General features: G+C 37.7%; 1 protein-coding gene across 5 annotated transcripts; it reads left to right on the forward strand.

Annotated features, from left to right (window-relative positions):
- Positions 1-225: 225 nt before the first annotated feature.
- On the forward strand, positions 226-3,156 carry LOC120074241 (transcription termination factor MTERF5, chloroplastic). 5 transcript variants are annotated; one of them, XM_039027300.1, is made up of 5 exons: positions 226-409; positions 745-908; positions 1,096-1,163; positions 1,288-1,500; positions 1,607-3,156. In XM_039027300.1, the coding sequence occupies exons 2-5, from the start codon at positions 835-837 to the stop codon at positions 2,689-2,691; spliced, it is 1,440 nt and encodes a 479-aa protein (XP_038883228.1). In that variant the 5' UTR covers positions 226-409; positions 745-834; the 3' UTR covers positions 2,692-3,156. The 5 variants fall into 5 exon arrangements, with proteins under 5 accessions (XP_038883228.1, XP_038883227.1, XP_038883230.1 ...); XM_039027299.1 differs by having other exon boundaries at positions 227-409; positions 741-908; XM_039027302.1 differs by having other exon boundaries at positions 228-409; positions 741-908; positions 1,114-1,163.
- The last annotated feature ends 15,397 nt before the right edge of the window (positions 3,157-18,553 follow it).

Consider the following 18,553-nt stretch of genomic DNA (forward strand, 5'->3'; position numbering starts at 1 on the left):
AAATTAACAGTAAAGATATTTTTAAATTTATTTTAAAAGTTTAAAGATATTTTTGAAGCTTTTGAAATTTTAGGAACATTATTTTAATGTAAAGTAAAAAGTTCAGGACATTTTTTTTTTTATAATTTAGCGATTTTTTTTTAACCTTTTATCTAACGCACCCGACTTGTCACTCTCGAGCTCGAAACTCGTCCGTCTTGCTTTGGCACATAATTTAGGTTATTATTTTACCTTCGTCTCTTTCATTCTCTCTTTCTTCTATCTCTGCCCTTCAATCTTAATCTCTCTTTCCGCTCACTCTTCTTCTTCTTCTTCTTCTCAACCATTCTTGTTCAGTCACTCGGCTTCTCTTTCGATTCTCCCACCCACTTTCTGATCTTAACCATTCTTCCGCGGAGCTTCAATTTTGGTAAGTTCCATCCTTCCCTTCCCTTCTCTCCTTCATATCTGCAATTCGCGATTAGAAAACACTTGCACTAAGAATTAGTAAAGAACTTCTAAATATTGAAATACCCAAAATCAAGGCAAGCTTAATGGTACATAGTAAAACATGTAAAAGGAGGTTGGTTATCTGTTTTTGCTAGTAATGAGATTGTGAATATTAAATTTGGCCGACGTAGTTGCCAGCGTATCTGCCTGCATTTATTCACGTTGTTTGATTCTTACTTTTGTTATACTGGGGGTTTTTCACTTTTCTGGGAGAGTTTTGCAAATGGGTTGTCTTTCTTTTTGGTTCATAGCTAGGTCTGCGGCTGATTGCACAAGTGACTGACTGACTGTACCGTTCAATTTTAGTCACTCAATTCAGAGAATCATTTGCGCCAAAGCTTAAAGATGAGAGCTGCTGGTTTGCTACACTTCGCCCGTGTCTTCTTCATGTCAAATCGTAGTCTCATCACTACTCAAAGGTACCCTTCGAATCTGTATTTTTGAGCTTGAATGAATATGTCTTCACTTATTTAACAGATTTGCATGTGTTTCTTTCTCTGGTTTGTTTTGAGATATGCTCAGTGAATAATTTTAAGTTAGAATGTTTGCACGAGCTGCCCTATCTATGATTCTTTGTCTGTCACTTATTGAGAATGGGTCATCCAGAAGTTTTGTTTTATATAGGGTTCAGGTTTCATTCCCAAGGAAACCCTTTTCTTGCCGAGCAAAATTTGGTTAGTGCTTCAGTTTGAAATTCCATTGATGTTGTCATTGACTTGTTGTAGTTACTTAATCTCTTGATGAAGTCATGTGGTCTCTTGACCATGCTTACTATGTTTTGATGATCTAAAATAACAGATTCTGAGATTGATGGATCAGCCAACATAAAGGTTGTTTCTCCAGCCCTTCTAACAGCAGAAAAAGAAGAGGCCAAGGCAGTTTTAACCTTGTTTTTAAAGAAACAAGGTCTAAGCAATGCAATTGCTGCAAGAACAATAAACAAGTCTGATCTCTTCATTGACCATCTTGTCTTGAGGCTTCATTTGATTCATAAATCTCGGTATCTAGTAGGTACAATTTTAATGTACTTGTTATCACCAATCACAGTGCATTTGATTTAGTTGGATAAAGAAATGACAATGCCAGAAACTATAATCTAGTTCATATGACTATGCAGGACGAGAGTTGACTACACTTGAGATTAGAGATGCTTTGAATCCTTATCTTGAGTCCCTTTTTGAAGAGCATGGGACTCATCTCGTGCATGCTGTAGAAAACTTTCCGAATCCTCCTATTAAGGAAAAAATTGCTACAAGAGCTCCTGTCTCAAATTCAACAATTGACACGAAGAAGCTGAGAGCCATCTCTCGAGTGAGTGAAAAAGGTCCTACTGGAAAGCTCCGACCTCAGATCCTTTACCTGATTGAGCATGGCTTAAATCTTGATCAAATTAAAGAAATTACTCGCAGATTCCCAGCATTTGCTTACTACAGCTTGGAGGGGAAAATAAAGCCTGTGATCGAGTTTTTTCTTGATCTTGGAGTGCCAAAATCTGATATCCCTGTTATCCTCAACAAGAGGCCTCAGTTATGTGGAATAAGTCTGACTGAAAATCTAAAACCAACCATGACATTCTTAGAAAACTTGGGCGTTGACAAGAAAAAATGGGCAAAAGTGATATACCGTTTTCCAGCTGTTCTCACCTACAGCAAACAGAAGGTTGAGACAACTACTAGTTTTCTTTATGAAATGGGACTCTCAGAGGAGAGCGTTGGTAAAGTATTGACCCGTTGTCCAAACATCATAAGTTACAGTGTTGAGGAAAAGTTAAGGCCCACGGCCAAATATTTTCACTCACTAGGAGTTGATGTTGCTGTCCTTCTCTATCGTTCCCCGCAGACATTTGGTCTTAGTATTGAGGCTAATTTGAAACCAGTGACACAATTTTTCTTGGAGAGGGGCTACAGCATGGAGGATGTTGGAACCATGATCTCAAGATATGGAGCCTTGTATACTTTCAGCTTAGCTGATAATTTAGTGCCCAAATGGGATTTCTTTCTAACCATGGGGTATTCAAAATTGGAGCTTATCAAATTTCCCCAATATTTTGGTTACAGCTTGGAGGGGAGGATTAAACCAAGGTATGCAATTATGAAAAAGAGCCAGGTGATGTTGTTACTGAACCAGTTGTTAACATTATCAGAAAGTGACTTCATCGAGACTGTGAAAAAGAAAGTGAACAAGTTGCTTCCCAAGAATTGACTGACTTTCTGTAAGAACAAGAGTACTATACTGGGAAGCTTTTATGATGACCTATATGATGTCCGGCCTTGTAAGTAATTCTCTTGCAGTGCTTTATCTGCAACAAGAGTTACCGTGTCTCGGGATGATCGGAATTCTGTCATTTGGTCTGGTTATAAGAAGAGATTAAAGTATCATGTGGTTCATTTTCCAGATCTACACCTTTCCATCTTACTGTGAACTCCCATGAGTTTTCAAGCGTGGATATGGAAGACAATGCCTGGGGCGAGTTCTGTGTACCTGGCCTGGAGATGCTTTCTTGAATCTTGATTTGATCTATCCCTTTGGTCTTGATTTTTATTCTTATATTCATCATTTCCCACCAATGTAATAATTTTAGTACTCGAGTCTTGGTCTGTACAAAACTTTAAATTTTGGGAAAAATGTGAATTCTATATTTCTATATAAAAGATAATCTTCTCATTCTCTGAACTTCATTCAGCACACAAGCATTTGAACCATCGTGGCCTGTTCTAATGGTAAAAAAATCATGGGTTTTTAATAAATAATTCGAGGGAATGGGTCCAATCTCATGGTGGCTATCAATTTAGAAAGGTATTTTGTGTATGATCTATGATTCAAAAATTATTTCTAATACATGTTAAATTGTGAAGGGGTTGTAGGCTTGTAAATAAAACTACTCGTATTGAAACTATTGAAGCTACTTGCCCTTAGGAAAACAAACGAAATATAAATAAAGGGTGAATTATTTCTTTAATATTTAATAGTTATTTGCTTGATATTTATTTTTAAGTGCAAAAAATTTGTTGCAACCTTTTTTTTAGTATGAATGTTGGATTTATATATTGTAACGTCCTACTTTCTAGGATGGGTGTTGATTTACATGCAAATATAAATCTCAAAACGACTCTTTCATAAAATTTAACTAAATCTAAAAGAATTTCATAAAATAACTACTATTATAAAATCTAGAAAGAGACATAAGATCATTCTTTGGGATACCTCTAACTCAAGTTTGAAATAATTTAAACAAATAAATAAACGAATAAATAAATAAATAACCAAAGAATATTGAATGTTCGACCACTAAACCAAAACATGCCAATTTGAGAAAATAAGTACAGAATCGATGTCAAGTCCCAAGGCTCCGTCACAGATTCCTCTTGTCATTTACTGTTTTGTCCTTTCCTTTACCTAAAAAATATAGAAAAGAGTGAGTATAAGAATACCCAATAAGTGACCCACTACTAGGTCCACTAGGTTTATAGGTTAATATCCCTATCACGACAGAGGTGTGCATCTCGGCATAGACATAGACATAGGCATAAGGAGCAAACCCGAAGACACACTTTCATAGGAAGTAACTCTGAAGAGACACCATAACATAATCGTAGGTGGTGATCCCATATGTAACGACCCGACCCCCTAGGACTCAAGTTAGGCCGTTACTATACACATGCATGCATAGAATTTCAAATGACATATTTTCATAACGAAATAAATGCTAGATAAATAAAGTCAAATACAAGATTTCCATTAAAACCAAAAAATAAAAGTTCAATAACAGGTACCCATAAGTCATAAATAGATATAAATAAGTAGAACTTTAAAAGACTGAAACTAATTCCAAACGGTGAGTTTCAAACATCAAGACTGAAAGTTTAAAACATAAAAGACATCTTAAGACATGAGCAAAAGCATAAAACTGGTGCCAGTGGCTTGATCATGGTTTCCACTTGTCATTCGCCGATGTATCCTTACTCTTACCTGAAAGATAAAACATGAAAAGGATGATGTTGGGTTTTATGTCCTAAAACTTGTGATTTGTAAACAATAAAATCATTCTGTAATTCAATAACGTTGTTATTGAATATATGAATTGTTTATTTCATTTTAGAAATAAATCCAATAAACTAAAAAGATCCATGACTATTATATGAGTACTTGAACTTTATGTGGAGACATAAAAGTGGATCAGGTTCGAGTAAATAGTCAAAATGAACTATAGTATATGAATAAGGTTGGGTGCTTTATTCTGGTAACCCTATTGGATGCAATTCACTCTGTAGTTATTACAAGAAGTTGTAAAGTGCTACAAATGAAGTGATCATGATTTGTACATGTGATGACATGAGGAATGAGGGTGTCATGTGCAATGAGTTTGCATAAGATTGGACCACGAAGTAAGTCACTCTTACTTTATAATGTTGTTTACTATTTAAGACTGATTATTTCAAAACGATGACCTAGGTAACTTGACCTTAATTCTGAGCTAACTATGAACTCCTGTTTATTCGGAATTATCCTTAAATTTGCATAAGTGAGGGTTGACTCAACAACGCCAGCTCAATAAGTCTCCCATTTCAGAAGTAAGACCGGGTAGATAGCTGGGGACAAAGGGTGCAAGATGGAATTCACTCCTACTCGTCTTTAGGGATAGTAGAGAGGTTGTTCCCTTAAGTGCTGACTCTGGGTCTTGAACAAGGGGTCCCACCCTCTCATCAGCCCAAGAAGGACTCAGTTTGATGATCGGATCACTAACCAATTGTTCATTAGAAGATCAGTGGGACTTAAGGAACAAGTGGTAATCTCGGGGGTAGAATAGAATTTTGACCCAGTCGTTATTACGAACAACGTGTGAAGGGTTAACTTACTAATTATGGTTATATCGAGTGGACACAATATATCTACAATGAAGGGNATTTTGACCCAGTCGTTATTACGAACAACGTGTGAAGGGTTAACTTACTAATTATGGTTATATCGAGTGGACACAATATATCTACAATGAAGGGGGTGCAACTACGAGCTTTAGTAGAGTAACCCAGTAGTTAATGAATAGGGGTTAATTCGGTGTAAATAGTATAACCAATTAATCTCAGATCGTTGAAGCCCATGATCTGTAGGTCCATTGGGTCCCCCTACTAGATTACAAATGAATTAGCCTTAGAGTAGCGTGATAAGTTGATTTGAAACATTCAAATTAGAATTAAAGAAATTGGTAATTATATGTGATATAATTCCACGTTTAATTTTAGAATAAAATGGAATCGGAGAATCGATTAATATTTAAATATGATTTAAATATTAAATTCATGAATAAAGATTCATGGTAATGGAATTGGTGACAAATTAATTTAATATTTGATATTAAATTAATAAAATTATTTAATTACTTTATTAATTTTATTAGAAAATTAATAAAATCGTTTAATTAATTTATTAATTTTATTATAAAATTAATTATTGAATTAATTTTTTAAAATTAATAAAATTTCATTTTTGGATTAAAATGGTTTTTTGATTTTGTAAATCAAAATAAAAGAAGAAATTTGGAAAAATAGAAAAGTGAGATTTTCCCATTTTCTTCCTAGCAGCTCACACACAATTTCATTCCTATTTAGCTCAATAATTCAAGCATGAGCTGTGATTCATGCAAGGCTGTTAGTTGTATGAAAGTCATGCAATATAAGGCTGGAATTTTGAGTGGAAAAGAGAGAGCAATCGTTGCTAAAGCTGATAATTTGTGCTGAAAAAGTGTTCTTCACACTGTGAAAAACCAATAACCTCCTCTTTAATTCCCCTCAATTCAAGCTTATTTTGAGTCTCACAACTCAATCTAAGGTACTAAGAGAATAGTAGGGAAGACCTCGTGGTGGTTCACACTCAAAGAAGAGGGAGATTGCAGCTAGAGTTTGTGAATCAAAGGTACTTCAAAGGTTAGTGTTGAAACTCTGTTTTTAGTTTATGAGTATGTGATAACTGGTAGAAATACAAGTTATTACAGCTCGAATAAGTAAAACAATAAGAGAATGCGAGGTTAAAATAGGCAATATCATGTTTGAAAGCACCAAACTAAAAGGAATTGTGATCGCGAGTGCTCATCGCATAAAAGCAGTTAATTTACGTATTTTGTGCAAGTACAATGCGATGATGCATATGAAATTGCGATCCAAAGGCACAATGCGACAGCGCACTTAAAGTTGCGATCGCAAGTCATGCGATCGTGAGAAGTTTCTTAAAAAAGTGATCGCATAAAGACTTTACATCAAGGCGACAACATAATAAATCATGATGGGACATAAAGCTGATAACGGTTGATTCCGCATTCAGTTGAAAAGCCGTTAAAAGCCACACTGTAGCAAGTACATTGAATTTTTGGTGACTTTTAAATGGCGCAACAGAGTAGGAAAATTAATGCCGCCCATTATTGTAATCATTTGCAAGAAAAGCTGCTTCACCTTGAAATCTATAAATACCGAATACCACCAGAGAGAAAAGGGGTCGATCGATCCACACACATACATATACATATACATAGAGGAAGGAGAGAGCAAGAAGACGAGGCGAAGCCGAGAGAAATTGCTCCGGACAGATCAAGAGACTGCCGGAAAGCAATACAAAGGAGAGAGGGCTAACCCTTGCGAGAGCAAGAATGCATAACTAGAACAGAGTTGAAGTGATAAAGAGCAATGTAAAAGGCCACGGGAAGCAAGACATTGCTTACCGAGCTTGTTATCTCTCAAATCCATTTGTTATTTTGTATTCAACACTTTATTTTCAGAAAATGGAAACTTCATTTCGATTTATGTTCAATCTCTCCACACCATGCATAAGTAACTAAATTTCTGAATGGGTTGAGAAGTACTTAGCTAGCATGACTTAAAATTTACATTTTATGCGATCATCTTGTCTTATGTATGCATCATTCACCTTTTGGACATACTTGAGAGAGTAGTCTAAAGATAGAATCTAGGCTTGAGAGAGTCGGATTAGAATCACATATGCAAGAGTAGAAACTTAGACATAAGTTCTGTTGCTATTTACACATCACATGTGCCCTAGAAATAGGAATGGGGGTATGCGGTCACCTTGTCTTATGTATGTGTCATTCATCATTTGGACATACTTGAGAGAGTAGTCTAAAGATAGAATATAGGCTTGAGAGAGTCGGATTAGATCGTATAAGCAGGAATAGAGACTTAGATATAAGTTCTATCGACAGTTTTCGCATATACATTGCATGCGTCCTAGAAATAGGAATTATGGCTTTTTGTATTGAGAAATGTAGTACTGTTATTTGTGTATAGCTTGATCGTATAACTTGTGCACAATCTTGGGAAATGTTAGCTAAACCCCTTCTCAACCCCTTCATCGCATACTTATTGTACTCTACACTTTCATCACTCCGCGTTCAACTCTTTCGTATAGGAAAAATCTAAAACAAAACAGTATCCACTTCTTTTTCACGCCGCAATAGAATCAAAGAGTCTGTCGCATATCTACTTAGTAGTCCTTGTGTTCGACCCTAGACTTACCAGAAAATCTAAGAAGGCTTATACTTGGGCTTTGTTAGGAAAATTTGCATGACCATCCATAACACACACATCATCGCATACTCACACCATCGCATCATAATTCTATGCATCAAGTTTTTGGCGTCTTGCCGGGGACTACGGTATAGATTTCGCTAACATCAAACCTCTTTGATCTTTGCAGCTTTCGACCTCTGCTGCATTGCCATTCCTTCGGTAAAGGAAGAAGCAAGCATCGCATGAGCGAAGGACACCCTCCTGAGCCCAACTACGACCCAGAGATCGAAAGAACATTTCGCAGAAGATAGAAATACAGACGTAGACAACAAGGAAGAACTCACAGAATGGCTGAACAACCTGAAGAACGAGCCGCAAATGAAAACAACATAATGGCAAAGCCTATCCTACTGGCAAATGATCGTAATAGACCCATTCGGGACTATGCATCACCAAGCTTGTATGATTTCTCCCCAGGAATCATGAGACCAGCATTGGATGGATCAAGGTTCGAGATGAAGCCGGTAATGTTACAAATGATACAAACAGCAGGACAGTTTGGAGGACGACGTGGTGAAGATCCGCACACCCATCTACGAAGCTTCATTGCTCAGTGACGCATGGGCGAGATTCAAGAGACTAGTGCGCGACTGCCCACACAATGGATTGCCGGATTGCCTCCAAATGGAGATTTTCTATCATGGACTAAATTCTGCATCGCAGACAGCTGCCAATGTGGTAGTAGCAGAAGGTCTATTGGACAAAACTTATGACAAGGAAAAGAACATTCTTGATCGCATCTCGAAAAACCACGAAAATTGGCAAGAATGTGATCAACGAGTAAAACCCAAAGAAGGTAACACAAATAATGGTGCCATCACATCATTGCAAAACCAGATGAATGCGGTGATAAATTTATTACAGGGCATCGCAATAAAAAATCCCATAACACAAAGAGGGCAAGTCAACGCAATAGAACAGACAAGCACCAGCTGTGCTACATGTGGAGAATCGCATTCAGTTGAAGAGTGTCCACAAAATCCGCAGTCGATCTACTTTGTCAAGAAGAACCCTTTTTCAAACACGTACAACCCCGAGTGGCGAAAATTTTGCTTTGAAAAATAACCAACAACAAGGCTATCAACCTATGGCGCAAAAAGAAGGACCACCAGGATTTTTCCAAAGAACTAATGGTCAACAACAACAACAAGCCAGCAGCTCTCAAACACCACCATCATCCTCTCTAGAGAACCTGTTAAAATAGTACATCGAAAAGAATGAGTTGGTCCTCCAAAACCAGGCGACTTCCATCCGCAACTTGGAAATCCAAATAGGACAGATTACGGGAGAGCTGAAGAATAGACCGTAAGGGACACTACTGAGCTCAACTGAGCTCCCACGCAACCTGGGGAATATAGGGAAAGAACAATGCCTAGCAGTCACACTGAGAAGCGGAAAGGCGACAGTGGAAGTTAGGAAGGAGCTTAACAGGACCAATTCAAATGCGATGGAATCTAAGAAACCATTGATGCAAACTAAGTCAGAGGAGCCTAAGGTTATGGAACCTGAAGAACCTAAAGATGCGATCACCTCTAAGCCTTCAGACCATGGAACAATAAAAGTACAGCTACCTCCATTCCTTCAAAGATTGAAAAAGAAGCAAAACGATGAAGGTCAGTATCATCGCTTCTTGGAAATATTGAAACAACACATAAATATTCTATTTACAGAAGCGATAGAGCAGATGCCGATGTATGCCAAGTTTTTGAAGGATATTTTTTCAAAGTAGAGAAGCACAGGAAAATTTGCCACGGTGGCATTAACACAAGAGTCAAATATTATAATCCCACCAAAGATACGCGACCCAGGCAGCTTTACGATACCCTGCTCAATAGGAGGGATCTACATTGGTCAAGCATTATGCGATCTTGGGGCAAGCATCAACTTAATGCCCATTTCAATCTTTAAACAATTGAATGTAGGTCAGCTGACACCCACGACGATAACTCTCCAACTTGCAGATAGGTCCCTGATACACCCTGAAGGAAAATTGAAGGATGTCTTGGTCACAATCGACAAATTCATTCTACTTGCAGACTTCATCATTTTAGACTATGAAGCGCATAAAGATGTGCCAATCATATTGGGACGCTATTCTTGTCTACGGTCGCGCTCAAGTAGATGTGCACAAAGGAGAGATCACAATGAGCATCAATGGAAAGAAGCTCAGGTTTAAGGCGATCAAGATCCCAGAAGATGAAGGCTTACCAGATTCTGACGATAAACACATTTGCGTTGAAGATGGGGAGGCCGAGGAGGAACATGAAGAAAGAGAGGATGTGACAGCATCCTTAGAAATCTGTCATGCAATTAGTGAACAATGAAGAAAAATTGAAGTTGAATGAAGAAAGAAAAACACAGAAACCCTCTGCGTTACCGAAAGAAAAAGAAACTGCGCTGCTCAGTATTCAGAAGAAATGTATTAGAGCAATCGGAGGGATGCATGCAAATATCAGAAGCTATAACCAGATTATGATCACACCAGAGGAGTAAGAAAATGAGAGAAAACCTCTGTGGACCTGAGGAAGCCAGAATGAAGAAGAAACGTGTAGTCCCTGCATTGATAAGCAACACACATTCATTAGGGACGAAGTATATCCTTTTTTTAGTATCCTTTTGTTATTTTTCTTTCATGAATCTATCGTAATTTTTGCATGATTACTACTCTTTATAATTGTCAACTCTTTCTTTCATACCTTTTATCCTCTTGATATTTATCACTGATCGTAGTAAACGATTGCGATGGGGTAATGCGATAACCTCAAACATGCGTCCAGTTCGATCAGCCCATCGCAATCAAAGAATCAGCCCACGCAGGAAAGGATGTGATAAAAAATGATGCGGGCGACAAAAATTTGGAGATTGTGTCTTTCCTTGCCTCATCTTATTTCAATTTTTCACTTCTCGCATTTCAATTTAATATTGCTAAATTCTACTATCGCATCCTCTTTAGTTTGACTCAATCTTGAACTTTTGATTACTTTATTTAATCGCCGCATTCACCCCGTGCCAATTATGACTTCAATGATGAAATTCATGCCTTTATTTCTTACCGCATGTACTAGAGTCAGATTAATTTTAGGACAGCCAATTCACGAAACATTTCTAAATATTAGCGGTCTACCAACTTTCCTTCAAAACCATTTTTACGAAATTTCCCAAGTCCATTGCTGAGTTATTTCGTCTCTCAGCAATGAGGACATTGCTATGTGTTAAATTTGGGGGTGCTAGTAATGTTATTTTCAACCTTGTTACTTTTAGAAATTCGATTTTTTTAAAAAAATTATATAACGTTGAGATCGGATCCTGCTTGTAGTTGGATGTCCACATGACACCCGTGGGGGCAAGCCAAAACGAAGGTGGGAATCATGATCAATGCATAAACTAAGTGATCGCAAATCCGCTACCAAATAAAGAGATGGGCATGAGTTTTGATTGAGAAAGAGCACCTTGCTCGTAGTTGGATGCCCGCATGACACCCGTGGGGGTAAGCCAAAATGAAGGCTGGGCACTTGAATCAGTGCAAGATCACAAAATAAATATCTGAATCGCGCAAGGGTCAAAATCACTTGAACACCCTGGTGTGAGAGAGTTTAAAATAAATCATGCGATGTCCTAGAAACAAGTAAAGTTTTTTTTTAAGGCTAAACTTGTGGTCCCTAAAGATTAAAAATATTTTAGGAAGAGATCAGGATAGAAATTAAGAAGGCATTCGTTCATGAAATTTGAATAAGGCACCTTGAGAAGTCTAGGTAGGGTAAAGGCGGTTAAATTTTTAAAGAAAATCTTTAGTTTATGCTTGAGGACAAGCATTGTTTTAAATTTGGGGGTGTGATAACTGGTAGAAATACAAGTTATTACAGCTCAAATAAGTAAAACAATGAGAGAATGCGATGGTAAAATAGGTACTATCATGTTTGAAAGCGCTAGACTAAAAGGAATTGTGATCGTGAGTGCACATCGTATAAAAGCAGTTAATTTACCTATTTTGTGCAGGTACAATGCGATGGCACATATGAAATTGCGGTCCAAAGGCACAATTCGACAGCGCGCTTAAAGTTGCGATCGTAAGTCATGCGATCGTGAGAAGTTTCTTAAAAAGGTGATCGCATAAAGACCTCGCATCAAGGCAACAACATAATAAATCATGATGGGGCGTAAAGCTGATAACGGTCGATTTCGCATTTAGTTGACAAGCCGTTAAAAGCAACACTGTAGCAAGTACATTGAACTTTCGGTGACTTTTAAATGGCACAACAGAGTAGGAAAATTAATGCCGCCCATCATTGCAATCATTTGCAGGAAAAGCTGCTTCACCTTGAAATCTATAAATACCGAATGCCACCAGAGAGAAAAGGGGTCAATCGATCCAAGCACATACATATACATATACATAGAGGACAGAGAGAGCAAGGAGACGAGGCGAAGCTGAGAGAAATTGCTCTCGAACAGATCGAGAGACTGCCGGAAAGTAATACAAAGGAGAGAGAGCTAACCCTTGTGAGAGCAAGAATTCACAACTAGAACAGAGTTGAAGTGATAAAGAGTAGTGTAAAAGGCCACGGGAAGCAAGACATTGCTTACCAAGTTTGTTATCTCTCAAATCCATTTATTATTTTATATTCAACACTTTATTTGCAGAAAATGGAAACTTCATTTTGATTTATGTTCAATCTCTCCATACCATGCATGAGCAGCTAAATTTCTGAATGGGTTGAGAAGTACTTAACTAGCATGACTTAAGATTTACATTTTATGCGATCATCTTGTCTTATGTATGCATCATTCACTCTTTAGACATACTTGAGAGAATAGTCTAAAGATAGAATCTAGGCTTGAAAGAGTCAGATTAGAATCGCATAAGCAAGAGTAGAAACTTAGTCATAAGTTTTGTTGTTATTTACACATCGCATGCACCCTAGAAATAGGAAAGATGATGGTATGCGGTCACCTTGTCTTATGTGTGTGTCATTCATCATTTGGACATATTTGAGAGAGTAGTCTAAAGATAGAATATAGGCTCAAGAGAGTTGGATTAGATCGCATAAGCAAGAATAGAGACTTAGACATAAGTTCTATCAATAGTTTTTGCATATACATCGCATATGTCCTAGAAATAGGAATTATGGCATTCTGCATTGAGAAATGTAGCACTGTTATTTGTGTATAGCTTGATCACATAACGTGTGCACAATCTTGGGAAATGTTAGCTAAACCCCTTCATCGCATACTTATTGTACTCTACGCTTTTATCACTCCGCGTTCAACTCCATCGCATAGGAAAAATCTAAAACAAAACACTATCCACTTCTTTTTCACCTCCGAATCCATAGATTAGTATAAAATATTCAGTAACCCCACTATCGGGGTCAGGCTAGGCATCTATGTCCTCTAGATGCCAACCTCTGGTGAACGTACATAGATCTCTTGTTTTCATGGAGCATAAATAATATCTGAACTCATCCTACTATAGTTAGGAGTACTCACAACCTCTAGTGAATTCCGAAGGAGACACGACCTTCTGGTGAATCCCGAAGGAAGTATCACCTCTAGTGAATCCCAAAGGAAACACTACCTCTAGTGCATCTCGTAGGAAGCACAGCCTCTAGTGAACCCCGAATGAGGTCACCACCTCTAGTGAGTATCTAACTAACAATAAGGATGTTATCACTATAGTAAACATCACATGCATTATAACATAGTGCCATAACATGTAAATACATCTCATCATACTCATAGGTTGATCAAAAGCTCATATAACTAACAATACTGAAGTTCATGCTAGCATCCATAAGACCTCATCATACTCATAAAAGTCAATCAAAAGCTTGTATAACTAACAATACTAAAATTCATACTAGCATTCATAAGACCTCATTATACTCATAAGTCAATCAAAAGCTCGTATAACTCACAATACTGAAGTTCATGCTAGCGTTCATACATCTTTCATACATAATCAGTTCCTCAGGATCTCAAATGAAGTCGTACATAAACATTAATCTAAACAACCTACCTCAGAACCTCAATAAAACTTAAACTTTCGCCTAGCACATGGGCAGTTCCAGTAGGAAGATTACTTACCTCGAATCGAAATTCCAAAATTAACCCAAGAAATTAATCTCCAACAACGTATTAATTCCCCTAGCACAAAACACAAACACTAGAATCCAATCCTTGAATCCAAAACCAAAACATACAACATTTAATCCAACGATCACCAATTAATTTACCCAAACGAAACTTGATCAACAAACACTCCCAAGATTTCAATTCCAAAATTTCCTCTTAAACAGATTCTAATTCCAATGGATGACGACTTGAAACCTTTAAAAATACCAGAAATCGAGCCAACATTTAATTCAATAGTTAGTGGGTTCCCGAAACCAACAAAAGGACCACAACATATATCGCTCGACTTGAACCTAATAGAAAGCAATGCCCTTCCTTCCAAATCTCGTTCTACATTTAACTATGAAGAATATGGAAAAAACAAAGTCAAAACTTAGTGGGCAGCTCCAAAATCCCTCAAGAAACTCAACCAAACCAATTGGACCTTACCCCAAAACAAGAGTTTCGACCAAAACGATATCTGAACTGTGCAAGTGGGTTGAACGACAATAAATCAATCGGCCCAAAAGCGTGGACGAGCTTGGGATGACACACAAATGGGGCTAAGACGAGGCACGACGACACGACTGGACGGACTGTGGCAAAATCGAGTGAATCGAGCGGTGACACATAAGGCTAGGCGACTCGAACAGGCTGGGCGCGACTGGCGATGGATCGAACACTGATGGTGGATCGAGTGGCAAACGTCTCACTAGGCGTGGCAACTAGGGTGGCTGAGTAGGTCGATGATGAACGAGGGGCGGCGCGAGCGAGCAACAAACGGTTGGGTGAGGGGCGACACGAGCGAGCGGCAAACGGTTGGGCGAGGCGCGCGGCTAGCTTCACGTGGGTGTTGGCGACGGCAGAAGAAAAGGGTTTGGGGTGGGGGGTGGGGGGGAAGAGAGTTTTAAAAGAAAAGAAAAAATAAAATAAAACAAAATTTTATTTAGTTTTATTTTATTTGATTTTATTCTTTCCTTCTAAACACACATAACTATAAGTGTATATATATTTGAAATCATTTCCACTTCCTCTTCAAAACCAAATTCCAAAATTAAAAGTCAATTCGCCAATTTAAATTAAATCTTCGACATTAACAAAAATATCAAATTAATGTGACATGAAAATCCAAAATTTTTCCTTTAAATAACTAAATTTCGAAATTAACAAAATGTCCTCAACTAATACAAAAATCATAAATTCAACTTTATGAATGCAAGGGTTGTTACACCATAAGGACACCGAAACATACTAAGGGGATGAACACAATCCGATAGGGGTGCTAACAACCACCATCAGTCTACATGCAACATACGTCGTCCAAGTTCATATCAAACCACAACAAAATACAATAATCATAGTAACATATCTCATGAGTTTCCATAATAGTTTTAACGGTTCATCCATCAATCAAACATAACAAAACCTTCACATATCATATTTTCCATGACATAAATACAAGTTTCCAAAACACCCTCAATAGTCCAACCATAGCAAGTTATAGCAATTCAACTCATCAAAACACAATCATGCTATGCTTTCAGTGCAATCGCAATCCTAATGCCAACTTGGGTTCGATGGCGAGTCGATAGTAAATCACTTACCTCAAAATCTATGGTCAATAATTTGATCCACTTTTTTTTTACTTGAGAGAAGCTGAGTCAAGTACTACTACCTGAACCACAAATCAATTTGGACTTTTATGCTTAATTCCACACATAAAATTATCTTAAAATTCCTCGTATCATCTACCCAATGCATAATCTGACCCCCAATTACTCCTAAATGTCAAAAAATAACTCATCGTATGTGACATTGAACTCCAAGGGTTAAAGACCCAAATTCCAACACCAATATTGTTATCAAGGGGCTTTCAAGGTCTTGCTACTCACCAAAATTTCTCTAAAACAACCACTAAACCACTGGACAGCGAGCCTACAATCTCCAAAACCCAAATCTAACATCAAAATAAGGTTTAGTTTAGAAATTCATTGGGCGACAAAGAATCAACCTGAGACAAACCAATACCCAAAATCTTACCCAAACGGCAAAATCCGATGAAACCTAACAACAATCTGGCAATAGAAAGGGTTGTCAGCGTCAGTCTGGTGAACGAAGGTGCTAAACAACTAGCACCGACGGGCTTCACAACGATCCGCATGTAGACTTGTAGGGCTGACGAACCGCAGCAGTGAATGGGGGTTGGAGGAATCGTGTGGTTGGAGCCAAGCGAACGAACTGCTAGGCTACGTCGCGGACGTTCGATAGCTTCGCGTTTGACTAGCGTGGGATCGACAGCGGGCGTCTTCGCGTGCGACTAGCGTGGATGGCGCACGGTTGGAAGTAATTTAGAAGGGGGGGGGGGTCTGGCGGTCGAAGAGGAAAAGAAAATTTCTTTTATTTTTTCTTTGCAGGCACAACGAGGCCACAAAACCCTATATTTATAACAACTTCCTTTTCCAATCAAACTCTAATTTCCCAATACAAACAAACTCTTTTCTTTTCCTATACATTTTTTTCCATTAAAACTCCTTAATTCCATCATAAAACATTCCACCATAAATAAAAATTCCAAAATTAACTTAAGTCCAAATCTCCAAAGCACTTATCATATATTGTTAAACCCAAAAAAAAAAAAAAAAAAAAAAAAAAAAAAAAACAAATCAAATTCCATTTTTGAATTTCCAACTTCAAGATAAAAACAATTTGACTTTACCTTAAAATTTCTAGGACGTCACATTCTTGCCCTATAAAGAACTTTTGTCCTTAAAGATTCTAATCCTAGAAGAGCTCTGGGTATTGAGTCCTCATCTCATCCTTCCTTTCCCAAGTTATTTCCTCAAACTGATGATTCTGCCATAACACTTTTACTAGTTCTACCTCACAATTACGTAGAGTTTTCACTTCTCTAGCTAGGATTTGGATAGGTTTCTCCTCATAATTCAGGTTTTCATTCAGCTGTAAGGGCTCGAAGTCTACCACATGGGATGGATCTATTACATACTTCCTTAATATGGAGACCTGAAAACATTATAGGCCACAGAGAGAGACGGTAGCAAAGTTAACCGATAGATCACAAGGTCAATTCGCTCCAAGACCTCAAATAGTACAACAAAACGTGGACTTAGCTTTCCCTTCCTTCCAAACCTCAGAGCCCCTTTCATATGGGTTGTTGGGGTTGATGCTCTAAATCTCGTGAGTCTTGTAGTTTGTAATTGTGTTGTACAAACCATTTTATTTATTTAATAAAATATGAGATATTTTACTCATTTAGTACAAAACTCATAAATTAACATCCAAGGTTTTCTTCTGTAGCTTAAACATGTATGTAGAGGCATACATGAAGATCGTTTAAATGATAACCTAAATGGTCTGTAGTAGATGGATAAGGATCCTGGTGACACTAGAGTACGTGATAACTAGTAGAAATATAAGTTATTATAGCTCAAATAAGTAAGACAATGAGAGAATGCGACGGTAAAATAAGCAATATCATGTCCAAAAGTGCTAAACTAAAAGGAATTGCGATCGCAAGCGCCCATCGCATAAAAATAGTTAATTTACTTATTTTGTGCAGGAAAAATGTGATGGCGCAAGCAAAATTTTGTTCCAAAGGAACAAGGCGTCAGCACACTTGAAGATTGTGATCGCAAGTCATGTGATCGTATGCAATCGTGAGAAGTTCCTTATAAAGGTGGTCGCATAAAGACTGCGCATCAAGGTGACAGCATAATAAATCACGATGGAACGGAAAGCTGATAACGGTTGAATCCAAATTTAGTTGACAACCCATTAAAGCCACACTATAGCAAGTACATTCAACTTTCGGTGACCATTAATCGACGCATCAGAGTAAGGGAATTAATGACCGTCCATCATTGCAATCATTAGAAGGTTGGTTCACCTTGAGCTCTATAAATACCGAAGGCCACCAGTGTAAAAGGGTTAACAAGTTAACAAGTTAGAGAGTTAGTTAGTTTGTTCACGCACATACTCGTAAATATACTTAGAAGACGGAGACGAACAAAGAGATGAGGAAGCCGAGAGATCATTCCCGGGCAGAAGAGAGCATGAAGACATATTAATATAACTCTAATACAATTTTTAACATTTACCCTTTATCTAGTTAAGATTAGAAACCTTGACATGTCTACAATAACCACACAAATTTTTATACATATAGTTTGATTTTCCTACACTTTTCTTATTACACAATCCGAGCCATGCCTTGAAAGATTACTAAGTCCTGGTGTTTGGAGGTTGAATGACTCTTCCCTAAACGCTCCGCTTCACAACCTGGGGGAGGGGGGAATAAAGGAAAACATTTGGAAAAGTGTGAGCTAATAAGCCCAGTGAGTGTTGCCTTTTTAAAATAACAA

The sequence above is a fragment of the Benincasa hispida genome, chromosome 3, assembly GCF_009727055.1.
Source record: "Benincasa hispida cultivar B227 chromosome 3, ASM972705v1, whole genome shotgun sequence".
Classification (NCBI taxonomy): domain Eukaryota; kingdom Viridiplantae; phylum Streptophyta; class Magnoliopsida; order Cucurbitales; family Cucurbitaceae; genus Benincasa; species Benincasa hispida.